Source organism: Charadrius vociferus, unplaced genomic scaffold, assembly GCF_000708025.1.
Source record: "Charadrius vociferus isolate BGI_N301 unplaced genomic scaffold, ASM70802v2 scaffold195, whole genome shotgun sequence".
Lineage (NCBI taxonomy): Eukaryota > Metazoa > Chordata > Aves > Charadriiformes > Charadriidae > Charadrius > Charadrius vociferus.
Genome location: NW_009648539.1, coordinates 3,870,243 through 3,895,002, shown reverse-complemented (window position 1 = coordinate 3,895,002; position 24,760 = coordinate 3,870,243). Strand labels below are relative to the sequence as shown.

The window sequence follows — 24,760 nt, the reverse complement described above, 5'->3', positions numbered from 1 at the left end:
CCTCAAAACCATAACCTTTCTCAGTCAAAGGCACTCTGTCATACAAGTCTAAGTAACCAGAGGGCACAACATCCACACAGCGTGCATCCAATGTGCAAAAATATTGCCAGTCAATGGATCGTTAAATGTTAAGGAATTGTTACAAAATGAGTGTGTTTCTAGGGACTGTTCTTGGCCTCGTGACCCCTTCTGCTGGTGACCTGGGAGCAAATCAGTCCGTACTGGTCAGGCCTGGAAGGCAGGAGAGAGGTCACTGAGCTAACAGGATGCACAAGTTGGCGGGATTTTAATGTCTGAGGATAGAGTTGTATCTAGCGAGTCCAGGATCTAGGCAATTTTTCATGGATATCAGCCTTTCTCCTACAGACTGACGACCCTGAAAAGGACTCGTTGGGGAATAAGGTGGATAATAAAGTGAATGTGGATAATAATGGTCCGTGCAGAAAAATGGTCAAAAATTAATATGCTTGTTGGATGTTTTAACTGAAGAATATCATAGACAGTATTTGGCTTTGATGGCAACTCTTCCCGAGCAGTGTGTCCAGCTCTTGTATGTGTAGCTCCAGAAGGTGTTAACGTGCTGGGGAAGGGCACCGAGGGTCATAAGAACAGCAAAAGAAGTGGAAACACGATGAATGAAAGCCACGAGCAGTGCCATTTGTTTAACTTATTCAATCTGTAGGGGGTCATTTATTGGCATGGAAAAGTGAAATCTGACACTAAAGGACACTTTAGCATGCCAAAAACAGGCATAGGAATGTGGTAACTAGAAAGAAGGAAAAATCAAATAAGATGTACGTTAGTAAAGATAAAAGCAAATTATCTCTACTGCAACTTAATAAGAGTGGTGATAGAATTTCTGCAGTGGGAGTTTTGTAATAAAGTTTGATATGTATTAATCTTTGAAAAATGCACAGCGTGCTTTAGGCAGAAGTTAATTTGAGAGTCTCACCTGCACTATTCTCTGTGTAAGCCCAGCCCCACAGGTAGGAGGGAGAGATTCCCTTCAGCCAAGATCCAGGAAAATTAGGAAGGACTCTTGTGGATTTCTTTTTCCTATTTACCTTTAAAGAATGTAAATGCAGCTTTTTAATGGGTGATGTTTGATTAGCTGTTGCTACAGCCCATAAAGGTCTATGAGAAAGGGGATCACTGATCTATGTCTGTCTGACAGCCGTGTGTAGTCAGCCTTACACCATGGTACTGCAATACGTTAAGTGGTTCTCGACACCCTCTGCAGATTTCTGTGGTTGTTTTCCTGCTTTTCAAATGTGTCTTTCTCCTTTATGGCTTTGTTAAAATAAAAAATAGCAGTGGCTAATGGTACTGAAACAATAAGAGTATAGTTATATTTCTCTTTTACTCGGTGAAGTGTTTTGATGTCCATGTCAACAGTAAGATTGGTGCAGGTGTTTTTAGGATCAGAATATTTGAGATATTTATTTTACTTTTTTAGGGAAATAGCATTTCTACCAATTTCTTATTAAAACAACTTTTTTTCTTTTAGTCTTCTACAACTAATCAGAGTAGTCTGGAAAATTTACCACAGCATATATTAGATATGAGCACAATCTAATCCCATCATCCGAAAGAGAAAGGGGAAAAAATGCAAGCAGTAACCTTGCATAAGGGTATCTGTAATTAAAGGCTGTAAAAGAAAATAGCTTTCAAATCCCCACTACCTTATATTCAAGGACACTAAAAGGCATGGGGTTCACATATTATCAGTGTCAATTAAGATTAAATGTGACTGGGACACACGTCCATGCTTGCTGTGTGTCTGGTGGGGTGAGAATAAATGCAAATCACCAAAATAAGAATAGAGGAAGAGTCAGTCAATGAACCATTAGTGTTTTCAGGGATGTTTTCTTGCCACTGGTACAGTTCTACCAACCTCCCATTTCCTGATTTTGAAAAAGGGAACACTATTTAGATTAATAGCTTCAGTATACGATAACTTAATGTTGACAACATACCTGAAGGCAAATGGATTTAGGTAAGCAAAATCAGAGCTTAATAAGAAAGCCATGCTTTCTGTTAACAATACCTTATTTTTTGTAGAGTATGAAGGATCTGGGACAGAAGTTCAGAGAAAACACTCGAAATGTGGAGTTTGCAAATATAGGGCTGAGTGTGATGAAGACGCAGAAAATGTTGGGTAAGTAATAAGTTTTCCTTTAACAATATCAATGAACAAAAAGGGGAAGAAATGTCACAAAAAAGAAAAAATGTGTGATCATCTGCTTGGCTATGTTTGTTCCTACTAATTGAAGTTTTAATGCTGTCCAATCATAACATGTTTGATATGTGTCTGTAAAGAACAAACCATCTTCAGTTGTAAGGTAAAGGGAGAAAACAACAAAGAGGTATACTGGAGAATCTTTATCAAATATTTTTCAAACAAAGGACACTGATTAATTTTTAGTCTTGGCAACAAAAACATCCCCAAACCAAACAGGAATGCGAAACATACTGATAATTCATCTCTGAGATTTTTTTTCTCTATGTTCCGTTTGTTCATAAAGTATTTATGATAGGTAGTTGTTTCCATCAGTGCAAAGCTTGGATCTAAACATGAAGTTGAACTGGGGACCTGAGTGAGTCACTTCTTCCAAAGTCACTGTGCCACTTGACCTCCTACGGGCAGCCAGGGGAAAACGGATGAAAAATACCTGTCACTTGTCAGAGCTCAAAATGACTGATCAAGAATCAGGAGGATTTTAAAGACTGCCCATGATGCACAAGTGGATGCACCACATTTCCCTACTCGAGGTGCTTGATGGTTAGAGTATTCCCTGGCTGTCCAGGCTCTCTGTAGGTGGCTGTCAGAAGGTGCAGAGACATCATGGAGGAATGGGGGGGGGAGCCAGGGGGATGGGAGTAGTCTTTTTTCAGTGGCGCCCAGTGATAGGACGAGGGGTAATGGGCATAAACTTGAACATAGGAAGTTCCATCTTAACATGAGAAGGAACTTCTTTACTTTGAGGGTAGTGGAGCACTGGAACAGGCTGCCCAAAGAGGTGGTGGAGTCTCCCACTCTGGAGACATTCAAAACCCGCCTGGACGCTGTCCTGTGTAACGTGCTGTAGGTGTCCCTGCTCTGGCAGGAGGGTTGGACTAGATGATCTCCAGAGGTCCCTTCCAACCCTAACAATTCTGTGAATTCTGTGAATTCTGTGAATTCTGTGAAAGGGCTCTTTCAGGCAGCCCCGTGAGGCATTAAGGTTTGTTGGAAGGTAAAAGAAGTCCCATCTAATTGACGGGGCTTTGTTTCTTCACAGCCGTTGTCCTGGCAGTGGCTGGCAGTATGGAAGAAGCTTAACCACTGTTTGGGCTGATGATGGGTACTGTGGTGGCAGCTGCAGAGGCAGAACCTGAGGGTGTCCCAGAGATGTGCAAATGATACATTTCTGTGTACATGGAGGGAACAGTATCTCAGAATAACAGAGCCTGAATATCACTAATCGGGGGAAGCATCGCTCTCCTGTCTCCTGTTTTCCAGCTGGAATCCATTTCGTGTTGAAATATGTCTTAATTGCACAAGGTTTTATTATGGGATATCAGCATGAAGACATCTCAGGCAGTAAAGTGGCTTAGCACTGATGTTCAAAATATGTATGCAAGATTAAATCATAGCATGCAAGGGAAACCAAAATAGTACTCATGAATACTACCACGATACTTCACATTTCATAAGATGTCATCATACCAAAGCAGGCTTGCTCTTTTGTGGAGAGACAAATACGCTATAGCTGGTTTTTATAATGCTAATAATTTTCTGCAATATTGCCTTGGTCTGTTTCATTTATGACTGGCAAGATGGGCATAGATTTGTTTCTTATATGCACTGAGATGTGTTCTTGGCTTTGGAAAATAAATCCTGAAGCATTCAATTTCAGTAAAAGCTCGCCTATTCATTCTATACTTGTAGAGTTGTCATTCCTGCAGCTATGTAGTGTCTATGAGAGAGTTAGGATAAATTTGAGGAGAGTACCCTTTGAAATTTATTACCTACATCCTACTAACACAAAATGAAGCCGTGCTCCCTCTTCTCGACAACAGAAAGAGAGTGCTCTTTTGCCTCTAAGATTTCTTTAATTAGTCCTCATTAAAAAGAAATAGATATGGAAACAAAAAAAATTATGTGGAAAATACTCAGAAGTTAGAACATTTTTCCATGAGGTTTAGTCACAATCTATGAGACCATTTTTTCAATTCTGTCAGTTTTCCAACCTAAATAATTTAATTTTTTTTTCCCAGTACCTTTGACCATTATAATAGGCTTTAGTGATATTCACTGTCTGTTTAGACTTAGATTAAATCGGGCTCTGTTGACACTGATTGCCTTCACAAGGTTAATTTTGACAAGTGACACAGAAAGTCACAGACTTGCTTAAGTAGAAGGTAAGTGTTTGTTTCTTTTTTCCTAAAATCAAAACAATTATTCGCCTGGCAGAAACAAGATGGGATTGAAATCTTCTGTTTTGAAAACTCCAGTAGAGCACCCCTTAAGAATGTTTTTACATCTTATTCTTACTCTTTTTCCTGTTGGGTTTCAACATGTTTTTTAACCTCATAGAATTCTACCACAATATGTAGAATTATTGGCAGCACAAGTACCTTTCATCAGACTTGTGTAAACATTACTAGGTTCCTATTACTGTTTTATTTAATTTTGCACAATATTACAATCACTATCAACCCTAGTCCTAGCAAATCACACAAGCACCCTAATTTCATAAATATTCTGTCTTCATTTTCCTTTTTAAGGCATGAGAGTGCCCATTGTAACTCTTTTTGGATAGTGGGGTAATGTCTACTGAACAACAAACTAAATGTACATTTAGTTCTGTTCAAGTAGACTTCTTAGGCCTGGATAGATCTTGCTTGGACTTTGTGGTGTTAAAACACTTCACAAAGTGATCCACGTGATTGCAGGAGGCGTTTAAAGAAGATTTTGCTTCATGGTAGTAACTGAATGAGTTAGCTGAACTGTTTCCTAATGTTCAGTAGATAATCTCAAGACATATTCTTGAGATGCTGTCTAATACTTACAGGAAATATACAGTTCTGCATTTTCTTATCCTCTTTTCCAAGGTGTGCAATCTGAAACCTTACAAAGCTCCTTCTGCTCCAAGCACTCTTGAGAAGCAAAATGGCGTCTGTACTGCTGTTTTATGAATAGAGAAGCTAAGTTACAGATAAAATGATTAGCCTGTGGACAGACAGTAAATTGGTGGAAGGGTAGACATCCATGCCACAGAGTGTTGAGTGGTTTGAGGTAAATGAGCTAGCATTAGTGAGAAATCTCAGGGCCTGCCAACAGGCCAGCCACAACAGCCCGGGGCACAGAATAGGCAGATTATCCCCCGATAACAGAAAGATCGTGCTAAAGTCAGTTTTATTGCGTACAGACTGTGGTTTGTCTTTTGGGCCTGGAAAGATGTGGGAGTCCTAGGCAAAAAAAAAATGATGGCACCTGATAGTTTGAGTGAAAACTGTAGGATGACTGATGCAACAAAGAAGTAGGAGCAAGACCATAGGAGCATCCTCTTGGCATTTCCTCAGTTTTAGAGTTGGACTTGCTGATGTCTAAGAAAGTCCTTTCTTCTCGGAGGCGCACTGTGATAGTGTGAAGGGCAATGGGTGCAAGTTGGAGCATGGGTAATTCTGATAAGGCATAATGGAACATGTTTCCACCATGAGGGTGGTTGGACACTGGAACAAGGTGTCTGATGGGGCTGTGGAGTTTCCATCTGTGGAGATGGTTTTAACTTGATCAGACACAGTCCTGGGCCAGCTTTGAGCAAGGGGTTGGGTTAGATGACCTCTACATATCCCTTCAAGCCTAAATTATTCTGTGTAGTTGCCAAATCTTGGTGCTTTTTAAAATTACACAAGTTCAGTTGTACACAGCTGAGATGCACTCCATGTTACAAGTTAGTGATTTTAATTTTCTGTTGCTCTTAAATTGTATTTTTCCCTTTGAAAAAGTTACAAATTTTTAGTTTTCATGCTTGGCATTGAAGCATTATGGCTGTCTCTGATCAAAGTTGCTACATAAGCTCTTATTACACAAGATCACACGTAGTCTGAAGAATTCAGGCTTTGCGCAGAGTTTTAGATTTGTATCTTCATTTCGTTTGATTTCTCAGAAACATTATCTGTCTAAACCAGAAGTGGTTACAATGCATAGTAAATTGAATGCAAAAATATAAACAACTTTATCATTTCCACTGTCTCTGCAAAAATTTTTGATGTTGATTTTAAGGGGACTGATTGAGATAAGAAATGAAGTCTGAGGAGATGGTTGTCATAAACAGTATGCCATACTTAGAAAATTAATGTTCAACTGTATACAAATCAGCATGTTACTTCTTTATATAAATGCAAAAAGGAATCAGGTTGAGGAAACATCACAGAAATATATTTTTCCATTTTTTTTTTCTTTTCTCATACAATTTATAAGTATTGTAAAGAGGTGTTAGTTTATAGGCAGGCTTTTCAAGAGCATAGAAAATCACTTGTGGATGCACTAGTCTAAAGTTGCATAAAGGTGTACTATGCTTTACTGTCTATACAGTGGTTTTCCATAGGTCTGTGGTAACAAGATGCAGACAAAAGGTTTCACATGGATTGGCCGTGATTTTTTTTTCCTCTTTAGCAATAAAACTGAAACACAGGTTGTAAATATCATGGGAAAAGCTGCTGCCTGAGACCAATCGGTCAGTACCTCCCTTTCTACCCTGCCCATCAAAATGTCTGTCTGGCCAGAAGCTTCCCCCGCTGTGTTGAAAAGTTTTACACATAATGGTGCAAAATGTGTAGCAGAGGAGAGGTAAAGGATACATGAGGTTGGTAAATTTAAACGTTTCTGTGGGAAACCAGCCAGAAGCCTAAAGACATAGGAATATGAGGGTGGTGTGTGTTTTCTGCTGGAATTTTGAATTAGAAATGAAGTCAGGTTGAGAAATGGAGGTGGAAGGGGCAGCACAAAGCTTGGGGCCACCTAGAGCTGATGGGGTAAATCCTGTAGGGCACGAACCCAAGCACATATGGTTTGCCGTTGGCATACTCTGGGGTAACCAGACTGCAGTTTTTTCATAGTACACACTGGAGTTTTCAGTTATACTGATTGTTCATGTGATAGAGATAAATAGATCGTCCTATCAGTACACAATCAGAAGATGGTATACCGATAATACTGAAGCACTTAAAACAATACAGTATGAATGCACAACAAATGAAAACAGATGTGCTTGTAAAATCATTTTCATCAGTGTAGCACTTAAATCAACTCTTTCTTCAATGAAAGCAGTGTATATAAATATTGGTAATACTGTGGTGTCTATTAAGGACTCCAAGTGATGTTTTTTTAAACTCAGATAAATAGTGTCCAATGCAATTTTTTATAAAGCTTCTAAACAACATGGTGCTTTAATTTACTGTATGTGACCGAAACTAAAATTATTATTTGCAGTCCTTTGAGAGTTGAGTAACATTTTTTTTTTCTTTTTTCTACAATAGCCACCTGCAGCACTGGCAAAGAAACTGATAAACTTACTTGTGGTTTGGGGTTTTTTTACATTGTGGTTAGAAAGGTGGGATCTTAAGTGTATATGTTTCTTCATAAGACTTCAATTTTCAAATGGTCTCGATTTCCATATGTATTTTTCAAGGCTTCTTACTATTATCTGGTCATTTTTTCCACAAATTTCTTCTTACACATACCAAAATTCGTGCTCAGAGTAAGGGAGAACATTTTAATACTTATAAATAAAATACAAATAACATATATATTATATTTATAGTAAATAATATCTATTTATACTATTTTGCTATTAACTTTAAAAAAATGAATTAATTGTAGAATAGGGGTTTCATCTCACATTTTTTCTTCAAATGTGAATTATCTTTCCAACATGAAAAGTTATACTTCTTATGAGGAGCTATATCCCCTGCTCTTGCATTGTTTTGTGTGGTGTGTCTCTTGCCTCCTGCATGCCAAAGCGCTGCTAGATACTTGAATAAAACAAAATGCCAACATCTAGTAAGTGTCGGAAGAAATGTTGCTTGGAAAGGCATTTTAAAGTATGCTGTAACTTCAGGAAAATAATATCCAGAATGAAATCATGAGCTGTAGAATAATTTAGGTGGGAAAGGGTCTCTAGGGGGTTGTCTGGTCCAGGGTCCCTCCCTGCACTGCAACCAGGGCTAGATTGTTCAGGTAGCTCAGGGTCTTCTCCAGGAGACTATGAAGGGATATTTGACATCTGGACATCTGTGCACAGGCTGAACTGCTCTCACTTTGAGGAATAATTTCCTTATGTTCAATCAGAATTTCTCTTGCCGCAACTTGTGGCTGTTTTCTTTCACCCCTCTCCTGTGTACCTCTGGGAAGAGCCTCCCTTTTTCTCCTCGACAGCCCCTCTTAGGTAGCTGGTGACAGCAATCAGTCACCTCCTCAGACTCCTCTTCTCCAGGCTGAAGAAGCCCGGTGCCCACAGCCATTCCTTACATAGCACACGCTCCAGCCCTCTACCCATCGCAGTGCCTCACCACTGGACCCTCTGCAGTTTCTCAAAGTATTTGCTGTTATTGGGGAGGGGAGGGTCACAAAACTGGACAGAGTGCTCCAGATGGGACCTCACGAATGCTGAGTAGAGGACAACAGTCATTTCCCTTGCTCTGCTGGTGACCCTCCTGTGATGCAGCCCCCCAGCCTGCTGCTCCCCTGGACACTTAGGTTTTCTGCAGAGCTGCTCCCCTGCCAGTCCACCCCCAGTCTGTCCTGTGGCTTTCTCTTCATCTTCAGACTTCAGGAGGTTCCTCCATCTTGTTGAGGCCCCACCTAAGCAGTCATCTTGCTCTCCATCTTATGCTCAGTAACAACCTTCCTTTCCTTCGGTCCCTAAAAGGCTGGAATAAATGTCATTAATTTTAGTTTAAAATATCATTTTTCTTCCTTTTTTTTTTTTTGTCTTTGATAAGGAAATCATTAAATTAAAAATAGCCTCACTGTAAAAGTTCAAATGTGTCATGTTCTCATTTTTACCTGTATTTTGTTTTTTAACAGACAAAATATGGAAATGAGATTCTGAGCACATGCAGTCTTTTTTTTAATAAATGCACTGTGCTGTCAAAGATCTGTTTTGACTCAAAATGTAGATTTTCAAGAAAGATTGACAACCGATCCCCAAGTAGACCTTTCGAGATTAACATTTTACGAGATTTACTTTGGAAAGAAAATGTGTCTCAGCAACATACAGATTCAACTGGCCTATAGTTTACATGGTGTCTGTTTTCACAGTGGCCAAACCAGAAATTCAAAAGTGTAAGTATTAACACTTAGAAATACCAATGTGGACATTTTAAAGTCCCAGTCTCTGCCTTGTCTGTCTAATTTGTCTTCCAGGGAAAGATTTGGTCTGTTTGAAGTATGGCATGCTGGTTTATACTTTACCCTTTTGACCACTTTTTCACTCATTTACCACCATAGCCAATATTTTTTTTTTTACCTTTTTAGCATATGATATCATACGTAGATATACATAAGAAAGGGTATCTTAATCCTGTCTAAATGCAATTCACAGCTGTCTGGTCCAGCAGAAAAAAAATCTGAAGTATCTGTGTGTAAAACAAAACACTCAAACACAACCAGTAAAGGAAATCATCCTAAACAAGGGATTTATGACTGTGTTGTGGAATAATTGAATTACATAAAATTGGGCTACAGGAAATCCTCATATGAGAGGAATAGTATAAAAGTCTCCTGATTATACTGACTATTAAGAAATTGAATGGGTCCTAGATGGAAAATAATCCAGGCCTGTTTTTTTTAACATATATTTTTAACAATCTTTGCAGCAGTTTATGCCAAGTCTTTGAAGGCTTCTGTTAATCAAGGGTGGCAGGAGGGTTAGGTCACTCCTGTGAGAACAAGCATCAGGTCACTGATACGCTGCTACAAGCTCACTGCAGCTGGGGACTAAATTAATACAGCAGTCAGAGAAAGCCGTGCCATGAAATTAAAAAAGGGAGTGAGGGGGTGGCTGGGAAGTAGCTGAAGCTTATGGTATTTAAAGGGTGTTCTGCATTGTGGGGCAGAAGTAAAAGCTGAGAGGGAGTTCAAGCGGGACACAGAGAAGCTTGCAGAATTGAAATCTACTTCTCTTGCCCTTATCTCCCCAGTGCTATAAAGGGATTTTTAAGAAGACGCCAAAAAAACTAATGAAGATTCAGCTCTCGTTGAATAGGTAGAGAAATCACTTTGAAATCCAGATTTTCTTAGTTCAGGTTTCATCTGGGAAGAATTGCACACAAGGGAAGAAACATCAAATGAGAGGTAATCCTTCATTTGACATGGTTATCTTCTTAACTGCAATTGCAACACCCCTGCTATTTCAATTCACCTAAATTTATTCCATCAAGCATACACTTATCCATCTGTGTGCACTTCACACGCTTTGTTTTATTCCAGTGTTTCCATTCTACATTCGTAAACAGATGCGCCAAGGATCGGGTGCGTAGCTGAGGAAGCTCACCCTTGCCGTCGGCTGCTGGGAAGGGGCAGCAAGCGGCACTCGCTGTGAGGTTAGGCCAGAAAAACACAGGCATGAGCGGATCCCAGATGGGCACAAATGCAGCAGTCTGGTCTGTTGGTTGGAAACGCCAACCTCTCTCCATAGCCAAGCAAATATCCGCTCCGCAAATCCGTAATGCTTTTCCTTTCCTTTTTTTTTTGCTCCTGTCTTTTGAATCTACCGTGGTTCTTAAGCACGCAGAACTTTCAACAAACCACGTACACCTTGAAGCCTGAAAACAAAAAGGAGCCTTGAAACGTGTTCCGATCTCTGGGGATCTAATTAATTTACTGATAGCAGCAAGTGCTCTTACAGCCTGAGCTTGTTTCAAACGTGTTGCATCATTTTACTAAACACGTTCTTTTTTACACTCAGTAGCCCCTAATAAATGAGTTGTACATTCTCATTTCTTACTTGTTAACACCACCTAAAATTTTTGTTTGGTTTAATTATACCACCTTGTACTTTCCTGAAATTCAATGCTTTTCTACTTAACTAGTGGTGTTAACGAACAATACACATGTAACTCCTAAAAGCACGTTGTCACAGCAAGGTGTGCCTTTTTTCTTAGGATGTCAACTCTCTGACAAAATTAAGGTTTCTATCTGCACGTCCTAGTACATCAGGAAAACACCTGAATACATCCTGTTGACTTTCCAGCATTAAGAGAGAGAAAAGATCTGTTGAGGAAACTGAGCAGCAACCCTCTCCAGCAAGACATCAACCTGACAAATTAACTACCTATTTCAATCCTTTTGGTTAAAACCAATAAGAAGGTTATAATGAAAAAAACCTCTTGTAGTACTCTGACTCCTTTTATCGCAGTGTGGCTTTTACAACAAGCCATTACAGCAAAAACTCGGAGCACTCATTCACTTCTTTCTGGAATGAAGCATCAAGCACTTTCAAGACGTCCTTAGTACACGATTCTGTTAAGTGACTTTTCCTTAAGAGACTAAGTCTTCTGAATGTTGCGTTGAGCAGCCACACATCAGGTTGAAGGCACAACCTGGTAGTTTTTCCTTCTTTTCCTGGGGCTCCAAGCAGGATCACGTTGTCAAACACACACAAAAGGCAACAGCAGAGTAGCGGTGGGGCTGAAGCTGTGGAGTCCATGCTCAGCTCCAAGTAACAGTGTCAAAACACCCGGTATTGGTAAAGGTCTAAGATTTTCCCATAGTCTTGACTTGTATTGGGATGTGATGATTTACCCCATGTGGCATGGCTTTGGCAAGCTTGAGAGAAGACTGGCACTTTGAAAAAGCAGCTGGCACAACAGGGAAGCCTTTTATTGTAGGGTTTGGGGGCATTTCTTGATGCAGACTTTGCTTTGCTTATCCTCACTTTTAGCAGCTCAAGATCAGCTTTACGCAACAAATTACACTTGCACCACTGCTGGACTTCAGGTAATTGTTCCTGGAAGTTACTCCAAATAGCAGGAGTAAATAATTGAGAGCTAGGAGAAAGACACTGTGATGTTTAAAAGTACACAGGCATTCTTGTTTTGCAAACTTTCAAAAGAATTAATTTTCTCTTTGTGAAAATTTGAGTGATTCTGGGTTTTCTTTCACAAGATCCTTCCTGATTCCCTTGTGGGGTCACTCCTGAGGAATAAACATACCTGTCAGAGCGGCATTTGCCTGAGAGAAGGGGCTCAAGCTTCTGTGCTGTCTGTCAGCCTGTGATGCCAGGAGTGTCACTGGCTGTCCTCTGCAGGTGGGCTCCTCGCCTCTGCTGTGGCTGTCCCACGTTCACCCTCCTGGTCTGCTTGCAGCGTGAAAGCAACTCAGACCTAGGTTTGAACCTCGGTTTTTCCACATTAGGAAGTTAGACACAAGATGTTGTTATACAGTTATTTATGACTGACATCTTCACATGCTATTGTCTCCTTGGACTGCATCAGCCATCCAAACTCAGACCAGCCTTGTGAAAATATACTGAGGGGTGAAAATATCAGTGTTTAAGAGGTTCTAGATAGTTAATTTCTCACATAAGAAATTAAGTTTCTATATCTGAGTAGTTTCCTGTTATTACGAATACTGTTGTGTGTTAGGTACTAGCCTATTTTTTTTTTTTTTTTTTTTTTTTTTTCTTTTTTTTTTTTATTACAAACCAGCCATTTTGTAATTTCAGTGTGCACCTACCTGCTCACACCAGAAATCACATGCTTACAGCACACCTCATTTTTGTTTCTACTGGTAATTAGGGATGAAAATGCATCTTGCTTCTCTTCTTTTCTATAAGGAATAGAATGAAAATGTTACATAAAAATCAGTGTTAAATATATTTAAAGCTAGAATCAAAGCTGTGATGGTGTTTCAACAAAAGCAGGATAGCGTTTTAATACATCTTTAAAGTGAGTAGAAGTAAGGTGGAAAATTCTGTTTAAAATGCCTTTTTTATATGGATTGAAATCCTAAATCTTGCTGATATAGGCTTTCCAATGCTTCCTGTTTTATAAAATCATCTGCTGTTGCATATTATTACATTATATCTCTTAATTGTATAGCCTAATACTTTTATGCTGGGTAAGATAATTTAGAAATATGATCAAAACCTTTGCATCACTTTGCCCCTGAAGCTAAGTTTTCAGGCTAGTGCCTGTAGTGGGCTGGTGGCCAGAGGGGTCCAGCCTTGCGCCGGGGCTGCCCGTCACTGCTCGTTCAGGCCAAGTCGTGCTGGAAAGTGTCGGTAGCTGCATGGCTCTCAAACTGCTGTATGTGGACACAGTGCTGGTGGGAGCCAAAGCAGAAGTGACAATAAGTGCTTAAAGGCGGGATATGAGGAATTTTACAACTCTCTCTCACCTGGGTGCCCCTCTTGTGCTCCTTCCACATATCCCCCACTCCACCCTCATGATCTCAGGTTTTTCCTGCCCTCTCTTCCTGAGCAGCTCTCTGTTTTGTCCTCTGCTCTCTTTATGCTCTTTCCCCAGCGTAAGCGGGGCTTGTCAGGGAGCAGATTGCAATATGAGACTTTAATTGTGTCCAGTTCCAGTCAGCTGTGAAGAAAAACAAAGCCCACAGTCCGTGATGCCTCACACAGGTTCTCCTGCCTGTAAAACAGAGCCCCTGATAGGATTTCTGCCTTTTGGGGCCCCACTTTTAGCTCATTAACCCATCTGCTGCATCTTCTGCCACACTGTGTGTGCTGCTGTATGGTCCGTGGGATAGGTGCAGTCCCATGGGCTGTGCTTGTTTGTCTTGAACTTTGACTTCTGCCTGGCTCTAGGACTCCAACTGGCTGGGAGAAGTTGGCTTTCCTCGGGAGGTTGGATTTCCTGTCATGTCCTCAGTATTGAGCTATTGTCTGCCCTTTGTAGCTCTCTGACGTCAGGGTGAAACATATTTTCTGTATTTCATAGTGGGTTCTTCTGGGAAATCTTCCAGTACTTGCCTGAGCTGCTTTTTTTGTTTCAGTCTGTGGTGGTGGTCCTGTCCTCTTTCAGGGACTCAGCTGCCAGTTTTGATGTGTTTGATGTGCAGCATCAGAGCAGCAACTTGCTCTCCCACGGTTTTACCTTCCTTCACAAACACCAAGAAGTTAAAAACAACTTTCGTTTCATGTTTTCTACCGAGAGCAGCACTCCCCACATCTCAATGCTCCCATCTCACAGTTCGGCACTTCCAGCAAGCCTGGCTGTATTTTGGGTCTAGTGCCAACTGGCTATGAGTAAGGACAACTTCACTGCCCCCCCCCAGACTCTCGGAGGGGTACAGGTTTCTAACGTGTGCTCCTGGCTCCCTCGCTGCCACCCTGCTGCATCCATGGAGCCCCTGCTCCCTTCAGAGCATCATGCCCCAGCCTTGTCCTCACCTTAACTTGTTCTCTTTCAGCCCTCTGAACAATTTCAGGCTTGGAATTATGAAGCATAATAGTCTCGATTTTTTTCAAGTACATCAGTCCTGTTCAGCAGTTCATTATCTCACAGTGTATTTAAACCAGCTGCTTTTACACACCAGACAGCTCTGTCAAAGCACCTACACCGGTAACTGAATGGCCAGGTGAAGGCCAGGTATACCGTTTGGCATCATGGTTGTAGGAGAAGTAGCTAACAGCATCAGGCAGATAATCAGGTGCATGTGGGAGGTTGAACCTCCAAAACTGAACCTTTGAACTCCTGAGCCGCAACCAGCATGGACTGGTTGTACATTTTGGGTAATGCCTGGGCTGAACAAGTGTCATGTCCTGGATCCTCCAGTTGATGAAGAGCCATGAGACAGTCAGCAGCTAGGAAGCCAGTCACGCAGTGCACTTCTGCAGATAGACTGCTGAGCCTGGGAAACTGAGGGCCTGGAGAGAAGAGGTGTCCTGAAAGGCAGTGACCTTGGGCAGAAGAAGGGGGCCTGGAAGGAGGATGGCACTGATCCTGGAAGCAGGGGCAGATCCTGGAGATGAGAGAGCAGGCACGTGTCCCACCGGCTGGCCGGGTCTGTCTGGCCGGTGAGGGCCTCACTAGAGATTTGGTATGCCGGCAGCCTGCACCCCTGTGGGCGGAAAGCATGCCCGTCTGCCAGCTGGTGGGGGTCTGTTCTGCCAGCACGGCCTCACCGGGGATTTGGTGTGCTTGCAAGCCTCCAGCAGCTCCCAGTATCCATACTGGCAGCGGGTGGGTGTTTGACTTGCTCCCACCCCTGGCAGTGACCAGCTCTGTCCTGCTCCAAGTACACAAAGCAGCTGCCATCCCATTGCAGCTGGTCAGTGGGCTTCAGCTGCTTCATACTGCCCCAGCCCTTATGGATGCGTCACAAGCTCTGCTCTTGTAGCTTGGGGGGATGGGGGGTGGTGTTTGTTGGGTTTTTTTTATTATTTTCCTACTTTTAGATGTAAATTTTAAAAGATAAAGAAAATTTTGTACATTGGAGAGATGGTTAGAGCTTAAGACTGAGAGTGTTTATCAGAAAAACAGGGTCAGGAATTCACGTCTGCCCCCAGAACAAGCATTTAGCAATGCTAAGAAAATAAGCATTTGACAGGAGATGTTAAATCTAAACACAGTACAGCACGAAAACATAAGCAGTTTCCAAGCATTTTCAACTCTAGCCTGTAACATCACCATGAGGAACAAAAAATTATTTTCAAAAGTCACATTATTTGTCACCAGGAACGACAGAAAACAACAGTAATTATGATGCTGCAGACCTTGGATGGTGACTACAGATAGAATTAGAGCTGTTTGGACACAGAAATACAGATGGAATCAGTCTGGAGATACATATGCAAATGTTTTCAAACGTGGCAAGGATGGGCGCATGCAGGCAGTGGTGATCCCTGAGAGCTAGGGCTGAGCAAAGGTGTCTCTAAGCACATAGCCAGTGTCATGCAAATGAGGACTAGCTCTCCACTCGTTTGTGTCAATAAATGTGTACAACTGCTGAGCTGTGAGCCTTTTATTTGCATATAGTAAATCCTATTAAACCCTTCATTAGGCTTAAAATAATGTGGGAGCATGTAAACATGCTTCCCACCCTTTCTTGGGTCTAAGGTTTACAACCATTACCATTTCTAGTAAGAACAGTTATCATATATTCCTCATGTTGACATTTAGTGGCTTTATGAGTACTTCAAGGTAGGTCCCCAAGATGTGTGGAGACTCATTGCTGAGGCAGTTTTTCACTGTCAGTAGGTGCACTTAAAAACCTGTTTGCGCTAGAAATGTTCTTTTGTCTAGCAACAATCTGAATTGCACAGGCATGAAATATTACTTGCAAAATTAGCATCTTTAAATTTAGGTAACAAAAAGTACTCATGGAAAAAGAGGGAGAGAGAAACGTATGCTGGCCATCTTCAGTGTTTCTGCAGCATGAAATTAGGTTATACTGTGAGATTTGTCACTGACTTGAGGCACACATACATATATTTAATCATTTAATTGCACCTGGAGCAGCTGGGAAGACCATAAAAAACGTGGCAAGTTGGTAACTTGGGCTTTTTTCCCCACCCCATGTCTTACAAGAGTGACTCAAGATGAAGGTAGCAGCAGCTCCTAGCAGTCAGACCATGTGCCTGCCCACTGTGTAGAGCTTTCTGGTGAGGACAGGACCACGTGTCCACTGCCACCTCCTCACAAGTTGCAGAGCGGCTATTTCGGCTCTTGTGTCATCAGAAGGACCTCGATGGAGAGCTAGACCAGGTGCTCGTTGCAACCCCCATTCTGCAGCCATACTCCTTAATTTTCCCAGTCCAGAGGCAGAGTGGAGCTTGCAGAGCAATGTGAAACACACACATAAACTTTCATTCAAAAATAGAGTTTCAGTTAAAAAGTAGAAAGCCACAAAGTTTTCCTGTGCCATTCACACATATAAAATTTCAGGACTTTTTGGTGGGGTAACAAACCTATCTAACCAAAACCAATTAAGTCGTATCCCTATCTATGTCTTTGGCTGTCCTAAATTTGGGTGGTTAGGAAGCAGCTACATGCTAGGTCTTCATTTTTTCCCACTTTTGTTTTACAATCTTTTTTAATAACCAAAGTGTCAATTGTGTGCAATATGAAATAATTTCGATTGCATAATCCTGTTTTAAATGCAACATAATCAGTCCACTGTTAACTTTAAAGGTGTGAATGAATGTCTTGTTGAAATGACACAGTTAACCAAGCATATTGATTCTGTACAGCCTCTGAAATAGAAAAGCCCCTTTTATCGTTTAACATAAATGGGAGTCCTTTTTGTTTCCCTCTCAGGGACCCTGACACCCCCCAAAAAAGTAGAATATTCATCTGGTTTTGTTCACATTTGAGAACAGACACCACAAACTGTTTTATCAATGTAGTAAATTTTCCTAGCAGTGTGTTATCAATTTTCAGGTTGTAATCAATGAGATTGATATCACAGTAAAAGTACAAGAAACATCAATACATTATTAAAAAGCACACTGAAGCACCTGTTCATAATTTTGTATATATTCTGCTTGGAAGCCTGAGACATCAATGAATTCTTCAGCATCCTCATGCAACACGCTCTTCTCTCCTGGTACTGGCATACAAGCTAGTGTTTACTCTGGGCTCAACATGACTTAATTTTTGTTTGCTGGATGTCAATTTTGGTTTGCTGTATGTTTCAATTAACAGGTGTGTATGTAATATAGACTGCAGTGGATACAGTTTTAATCCTGTATGTGCTTCTGATGGAAGTTCCTATAACAATCCGTGCTTTGTTAGAGAAGCATCATGTCTGAGGCAAGAGCAGATTGACATCAGGCATCTTGGACACTGCTCAGGTAGGCTTAATTTTGTTTTTCTGATAAATGTAAATTCTGACATGAGTGGGCTTAGTAGAGCTTTCCCTTTTCCATTTTTGATCAGAAGTCACTGATCCAGTGAACTCCCCGCCTGTATTTTAGAGTTCCCCACTCAGAGATCTGTTTAGACTACATATATTCCTACTTTGTTTATATCACCTTACTTTGGCTGCTGTTACCTGGAAAGACAGCAAAAGCTGTTAGGAAAATCTAAGCAATAGCCCAACAGGTCTTACATGAGGGGGTGGTAAGAAGTAGGACAGCAAAAGGAATACCAGTTTGTAGGAAACGTTTCCACTTGCTGCACAATGTACTTCCAAGGTGAGTCAAGATGGGCCCCAATTGCACAAATATTTACCCATTTCCTTTTCCAGTGTTGCAATGGCCCTCTGAAACCCTCTGTCTACTGCCTTGTTGTTAATTGTGTGCATGACTCTTCAGTTTTCCCCCTTCTCATGGGAATAACAGCTTTCCACCATCTTTTTGCCAATTCCATCTAGATCTGTAACTTGAACAGTTCCAAAACCAAAAGAGACCGCCACCGAAATAAACTAGGCCCATACCATGGCAGAGTTTCTAGTTCAAAACCTACAGCTTGAGGTGTGCCGTGTGGTGGTGCTGGATGCTGGGGTTACTGACTCTGTGACTGACCAGGTGTGCTGCCAACCTGGTTGTATGGGAGGAACAACGTGGGAATGTGTCTAGTTTTACTGCAATTAAAATGCTTCTTCAAATATTATTCTGGTTTCTCAATTACATATATGTAGTGGTCTGGAAATAAGCCTTTCCTAATAGCTATCCATGCACTTATTTATCATCTAGAAACAGATGACACAAACGCAGTTGGAAAGAAAGACGATGGCATGCAGTATCGGCCAGATGTGAAAGGTACTGTGCTGATGTAGTGCTGTTTGGTTATGGTTGCACAAGATGAGAGAATAGAGCACACAGGTCCCTTCCCGTCTGCCTTACAGCTTTGATTTCTGTAACCGAGACAGACCTGTGAACAGCTTCTTTCTTACAGCAGTGACATTGCAAGGCTGGCAAGAAGGAGACATGAGTGATTTGTGAGTTTTGCTTGCTGTATTCCTCCAAGATGCCTGGCTGCTCACCACCCTTTGCAGTGGTCACAGGATTAGACTGTGCCCAAGTGCTGTGAAAATGACACAAGAAGACACCAAGCTGTGACATTCCTGATGAAATAACACAAGCCCCCCACCCCATGACCCCATCTTTTCTGTTAACTTCTGAAAAAAATGGCAGATTCTGCATTTGTTAGGTTGTTTTAAAATGTTTTCAGTAAGCTAATATGCTTAATCACAGTGGTTGAAAATGGTTTACCTATATGAACCTTGCCTTACCTTTAATAACCTTAGTATAAATGCAACATGGCAGAGTTTCACTTCCGACTCCGTTTTTTTTACATGATAGTAGCCCGTGTGTGTTAGGTGCATTCTCAGAACAAATATGCAAAGAGCAGATCTGCATAGGTGTTAACCTTTTCTCTCCCAAATAATAGCACTGTTTAGAATAGAATAGAATAGAATAGAATAGAATAGAATAGAATAGAATAGAATAGAATATTTCAGTTGGAAGGAACCTACAACCATCACCTAGTCCAACTGCCTGATCAATTCAGGGCTGACCAAAAGCTAAAGCATTGTCCCAACGCCTCGTAAACACTGACAGGCTTGGGGCATCAACCACCTCTCTAGGAAGCCTGTTCCACTGCTTGACCACCCTCTCGGTAAAGGAATGTTTCCTAATGTCCAGTCTAAACCTCCCCTGGTGCAGCTTTGAATCATTCCCATGTGTCCTGTCACTGGATCCCAGGGAGAAGAGATCAGCACCTCCCTCTCCGCTTCCCCTCCTCAGGAAGCTGTAGGGAGCAATGAGGTTGCTCCTCAGCCTCCTTTTCTCCAGACTAGACAAACCCAGAGTCTTTAGCTGCTCCTCATGGGACATTGCTTCCAGCCCTTTCACTAGCTTTGCTGCCCTCCTCTGGATGCATTCAAGGACCTTCCCATCCTTCTTAAATTGTGGGGCCCACAACTGCACACAGTACTTAAGGAGAGGCCACACCAACACTGGCTACAGCGGGATAATCACCTCTTTTGACCGGCTGGTCATGTTGTGTTTGATGCACTCCAGGATGTGGTTTGCCCTCTGGGCTGCCAGGGCACACTGTGACTCATATTGAGCCTTCAGTCAACTAGCCCCCCCAGATCCCTTTCTGCAGGGCTGCTCTCCGGCCACTCCTCTCCCAGTTTATACTTGTGCCCCGTGTTACTTTGTCCTAGGTGCAGAATCTGGCATTTGGACTTCTTAAATTTCATCCCATTAATCATTGCCCAACACTCCAATCTACCTAAATCCCTCTGCAAGGCCTCCTGTCCCTCAAGAGAGTCAACAGCACCTCCCAGTTTGGTATCACCAGCAAACTTGCTACTGGTGCATTCAGCTGCAGGTCATTGATAAATATATTGAACATAAATGGCCCCAGAATTGAACCTTGAGGAACAGCACTGGTGACTGGTCACCAGCCAGATGTGACCCTTGTCACTACAACAGTTTGAGCTCTGCCATTCAGCCAGTTCTTCACCCAGCACACCATGAACCTGCTCATCCGACAATTGGACAACTTGTCCAGAAGGATGCTGTGAGGGACAGTATCAAAAGCCTTACTAAAATCCAGAAAAACTACATCCACCACCTTCCCTTCATCTACTAGGCAGGTGATCTTATCATAGAAGGACATCAAATTAGTTGAACAGGACTCTCCTTTTGTGAACTCATGTTGACTGTACCTGATGATTGCATTATTCTTTAAATGCCTTTCAACAGTACCCCATATAATCTTCATAATTTTTCCAGGAACTGAGGTTAGACTAACAGGTCTGCAGTTTCCTGGGTTTTCCCTCATGCATTTCTTGTAAATTGGATGAACAGTCAGCAGGGACCTCCCCAGACTCCCAAGACTTTTAGTAGATGATTGAGAGGAGTCCTGCCATAACATCCGCTAGCTCCTTCAGTACTCTCAGATGAATCCCATCAGGCCCCATGAACTTGTGAACATTCAGCTGATGAAACTGGTCCCTTACAATTTCAGTGTCCACAAATGGAAAGTCACCATTCCCACACTCATGGTCCTCCAATTCAGAGAACTGGGCAGGTCAAAGTGTATCAGTATTATTAAAGACTAAGGAAAAAAATAGCATTGAATGCCTCTGCTTTTTCTTCATCTCTATTAGTCAGATGACCATCTTCGACAGATATCAGTCCAATGTTTTCCTTAGACCTCCTCTTGCTATTAATGTATTTTAAAAAGCCCTTCTTGTTATCTGACACAACACTGGCCAGGTTCAACTCTAATTGAGTTTTGGCCTTTCATGTCTTCTCCCTGTATATATGAAACACAGCTCTGTAATCTTCCTGCAGAGCCTTATCTTGCTTCCAGAGATCATACAATTTCATTTTCCTCTTGAGCTCCATGAGGAGTTCCCTGTTCAACAATCTGGTCTTCTGCCTCACTTGCTTCACTTACAACACAACAGGATTACCTGCTCCTGTGCTTCTAAAAGGTGCTTCTTAAAAACTGACCAGCACTTGCGGACGCCTAAGTCTTCAAAAGCAGATTCCCAGAGTACTCTGCTACATAGCTCCCTCAAAAGATTAATGTTTGCTCTCCTGAAGTCCAGGGTAGCAACTCTGCTGTCTTTTTAAACTCAACCATCTCATGATCACTGTGGCCAAGACAGCCACCTACCATCACATCCCCCACAAGTCCTCTATGTACAAATAGTAAGTCTGGGAGGGCATCTTTCCTAGTTGGCTCACTGAGTACTTGTGACAAGAAATTCTCTCTTACAAACTTCAAGAATTTCCGAGACCTGTCCATCACAGCAGTATGATATTCCCAGTTAATGTCTAGGAAGTTGAAATCTCCTGTAAGGACAAGGGCTACCAATCCAGAAATTTCTCCTAATTGCCTGTAAAATGACTCCTCAGTGCTTACATCCTGGCTGGGTGATTGGTAGTAGACACCCACAACAATATCTCCTTTGTTTTCCATCCCCCTAACCCTCACTCAGAGGCTTTCAACCACAACATCACTAACTGTAAGGGCTGTACAATCAAACCTCTCCCTTACACATAGCACGATAGCTCCACCTCTTCTGCCATGCCTATCCCTCCGGAACAGCCTGTAGCACTCCATCCCAGCACTCCAATCATGGGACTCATTCCACCAAGTCTCACTAATGCCAATGATATCATAGTTCTGGAAACTAACCAGCACTTTCAGTTCATCCTGTTTGCTTCTCATACTGCGTACGTTGGTGTACAAGCATTTCAGATATGATCCTGAGCTCTCCATGCTCCCAGAAGCAGTTCAAATGTTGTCACTGGCATTGCCACTGGTATTGCCACCCTCAGGCAATGCCATGCCAACCGTTATGCTTACCTACTGCAATCCTGTTGGTATCCCTTCCCTCATCAGCTCTAGTTTAAAGCCCCCTCAATCTGTCCTGCCAGTTTATGCCCAAAGATGCATTTTCCCCTTTGGGACAGATGGATCCCATCAGGCCCCAGCATATCTTGTGTCTCAAAGGCTCTTCCATGGTTTAAAAACCCAAAGTTTTGGCAGAGGCACCAGTCCTGGAGCCAGATATTGATATCCCTCCCATTACTGGGAGGATTGAGGAAAATACTATCTGTGCTCCTGAATTTTTTAGCATTCTTCCCAGAGCTCTGAAATCTCTTTTGATCAACCTCAGGCTCTTTGTTGCTACATCATTAGTATCCATGTGGTTATACTAAGCTCTTCAGTCTTGTGTTGATGTCCCTAATTTGGTCCCCAGGGAGTCAGCAAACTTCTCTGAAAAGAGGGTCCAGTCTGCAAATGGTGCTTCCATTCCACACAGGAGGGAATCACCAGTGACCATAGCTCACTGTTGTTTCTTCTCAGCGGTGGTCTCAGTGTGGGTTTTGTTGCGAGGGGTTGGTATCTTCTCTGTTAGCTTTGATCTTCAGTTTTTTCTGTTGTTATACTAGTTTTGCACTCCCATGGCCTCCCAGAGTAAAGCCATCCCACCATGGCTTTTGACATTTCTTGTGTTCTTCTTGAAAAGCCATTCAGTGCCAAAAAACTCTGTCTTTTTTTTTTTTACCCCCACAAATTCTCTAATTCTCACTCCATATAATGTACCAGTTGGAATGATTTAATGTCAATTTTCACTTACATTATGAAGGCATAAAAGGCACCAAATGGCATATACATCTTATTATGTGATGTAATGAAACACCACTTTTCATTCCTATTCAGAATCAGTTACAGCCTTTTATTCATTGCATATAAATTGCCCTTGAAATCTAGTTAGTGGAAAAAATATTGTATATTATTATTATTATTAATGTGTATAGCTTGTGCAGTCTCAAGTTCGGCAAATTATGTGCATTGAGGGAGTATGCCTTGTGCAAAAAATTTGTTTTGAAAATTTTTAATGCAGTAGTCAGGTCTTTTTAGATAGTGAGAGCCTCAACTGAACTACTTTGACTTTTTCTTCCAGGAGAAGAGAACAGTCCGCACTCTGTCTGTTTGCTTTTGCTTTAAATTCCTGTGAGTTATTCTTCTTACACCCTGTTCTCTGAAGGTATAATGCCTTCTAGTCTGTAGAACCATAGCTATGACAGTCTCCTTCTCCTGCAAGTGCAAGTGTCTACCTAAAGTTATACCAGAAAGGTCTCTCTTCCCAGATTCAGCTGGCTTGCTGCTTTTATTGTGCCAAGATGAGCGTCAGGGTTTCAGGTTTTGCTCATGCCTCTTCCTTCTGGCGAAGTATCTGAACTCTTCTATCTGATCACTCTTTGAAGGCTCCTATACCAGTTAAATCTTTCACTTTGAAGCTCTTAAGCAATCTAGCAGGCCTCTCAGAAGAAAAGTGCATTTCTGTAAATAGGCAGGTAAATGTCTATTTTACACTAGGAATCGCGTCCTGCATTTAACATCTCTTCGCTTAATACAAGTTTTGCTTCTGACCTGGGTGGCCGCGGCTACCAGGCCACCTTTCAGGGAATGCATCTTTCACGGGGCCTCGCATTCTGTACTAGTACATACACTAAAACCACACATGGCACAGCTATCTGAACAGACTAACAGAATTGTGTGCAGCTTATTACTAGCCATTGATTGGGATCAGATGCAACAGTAATTAACTGCGTGGAGGAGGTTGTAGTTTTGGAATAAGCCATCCCCACTTTTCTTTTAGACGTGCCATGACATAGTCTGTTCCAACAGGGCAGTATTGGACAGATTGTCAGTATTAGGCAAAGTTCTTCCCTTGTATCAAATCTTCTAAATCTTTGAAGCATAGCTTGAACCATCAAGCCTCCTTATATCTCAAACCTCTAATAGATTTTTTTTCTCCTGGAACAAATTAGCAAACATTCCAGAAAATGTGCAGAGAAAACCTAAAACAGCAACATGCTGGTTTTTTTTTCTCTTGTATAAATACATTTTCTTTCTTGCTGGTGTTATTCCAAATATCTGCAATTGTAAAAGAGATTTCTTCTTCACAGTCCCTTTTTGCTTTGCACCTGCAGTTCATTGTAATCTTGTATTTGTGACGCTATAGTCTATTGCCATGGAAATCAACATAATTCCACAATTACATTCACATCTCTTCTTTACTATCTCACACACTGCTCTTTAGAGAAGTTCATTATGAAGTACCAAATTCTGCATTTAGGACTTTTTTACAGAAAAATTTTGGAGAAAGAATGGTTGAAAATGTATACACCTTTAGACAGTTTTAATAACGTGACAGAAGCATGGAAGACATTGGGGCAGAAGGGATTGCGTTCCTGTGCTGGGCTGACCCGGACAGCAACTAAGAACCCATCAGCTGCTCGCTCACCCCAGCCTTCCCCCCAGCAGG

The 24,760-nt window shown here is 41.7% G+C and overlaps 1 protein-coding gene across 1 annotated transcript in view; it reads left to right on the top strand.

Annotated features, from left to right (window-relative positions):
* The window catches only part of TMEFF1 (transmembrane protein with EGF-like and two follistatin-like domains 1), a 70,084-nt gene that overhangs the window by 37,197 nt on the left and 8,127 nt on the right, over positions 1–24,760 (top strand). The window contains exons 6-8 of the mRNA XM_009885914.1: positions 2,062–2,158; positions 17,656–17,804; positions 18,648–18,713. Of these exons, the coding sequence (XP_009884216.1) occupies positions 2,062–2,158; positions 17,656–17,804; positions 18,648–18,713 (312 nt within the window). The remainder of the gene's footprint in view (positions 1–2,061; positions 2,159–17,655; positions 17,805–18,647; positions 18,714–24,760) is intronic.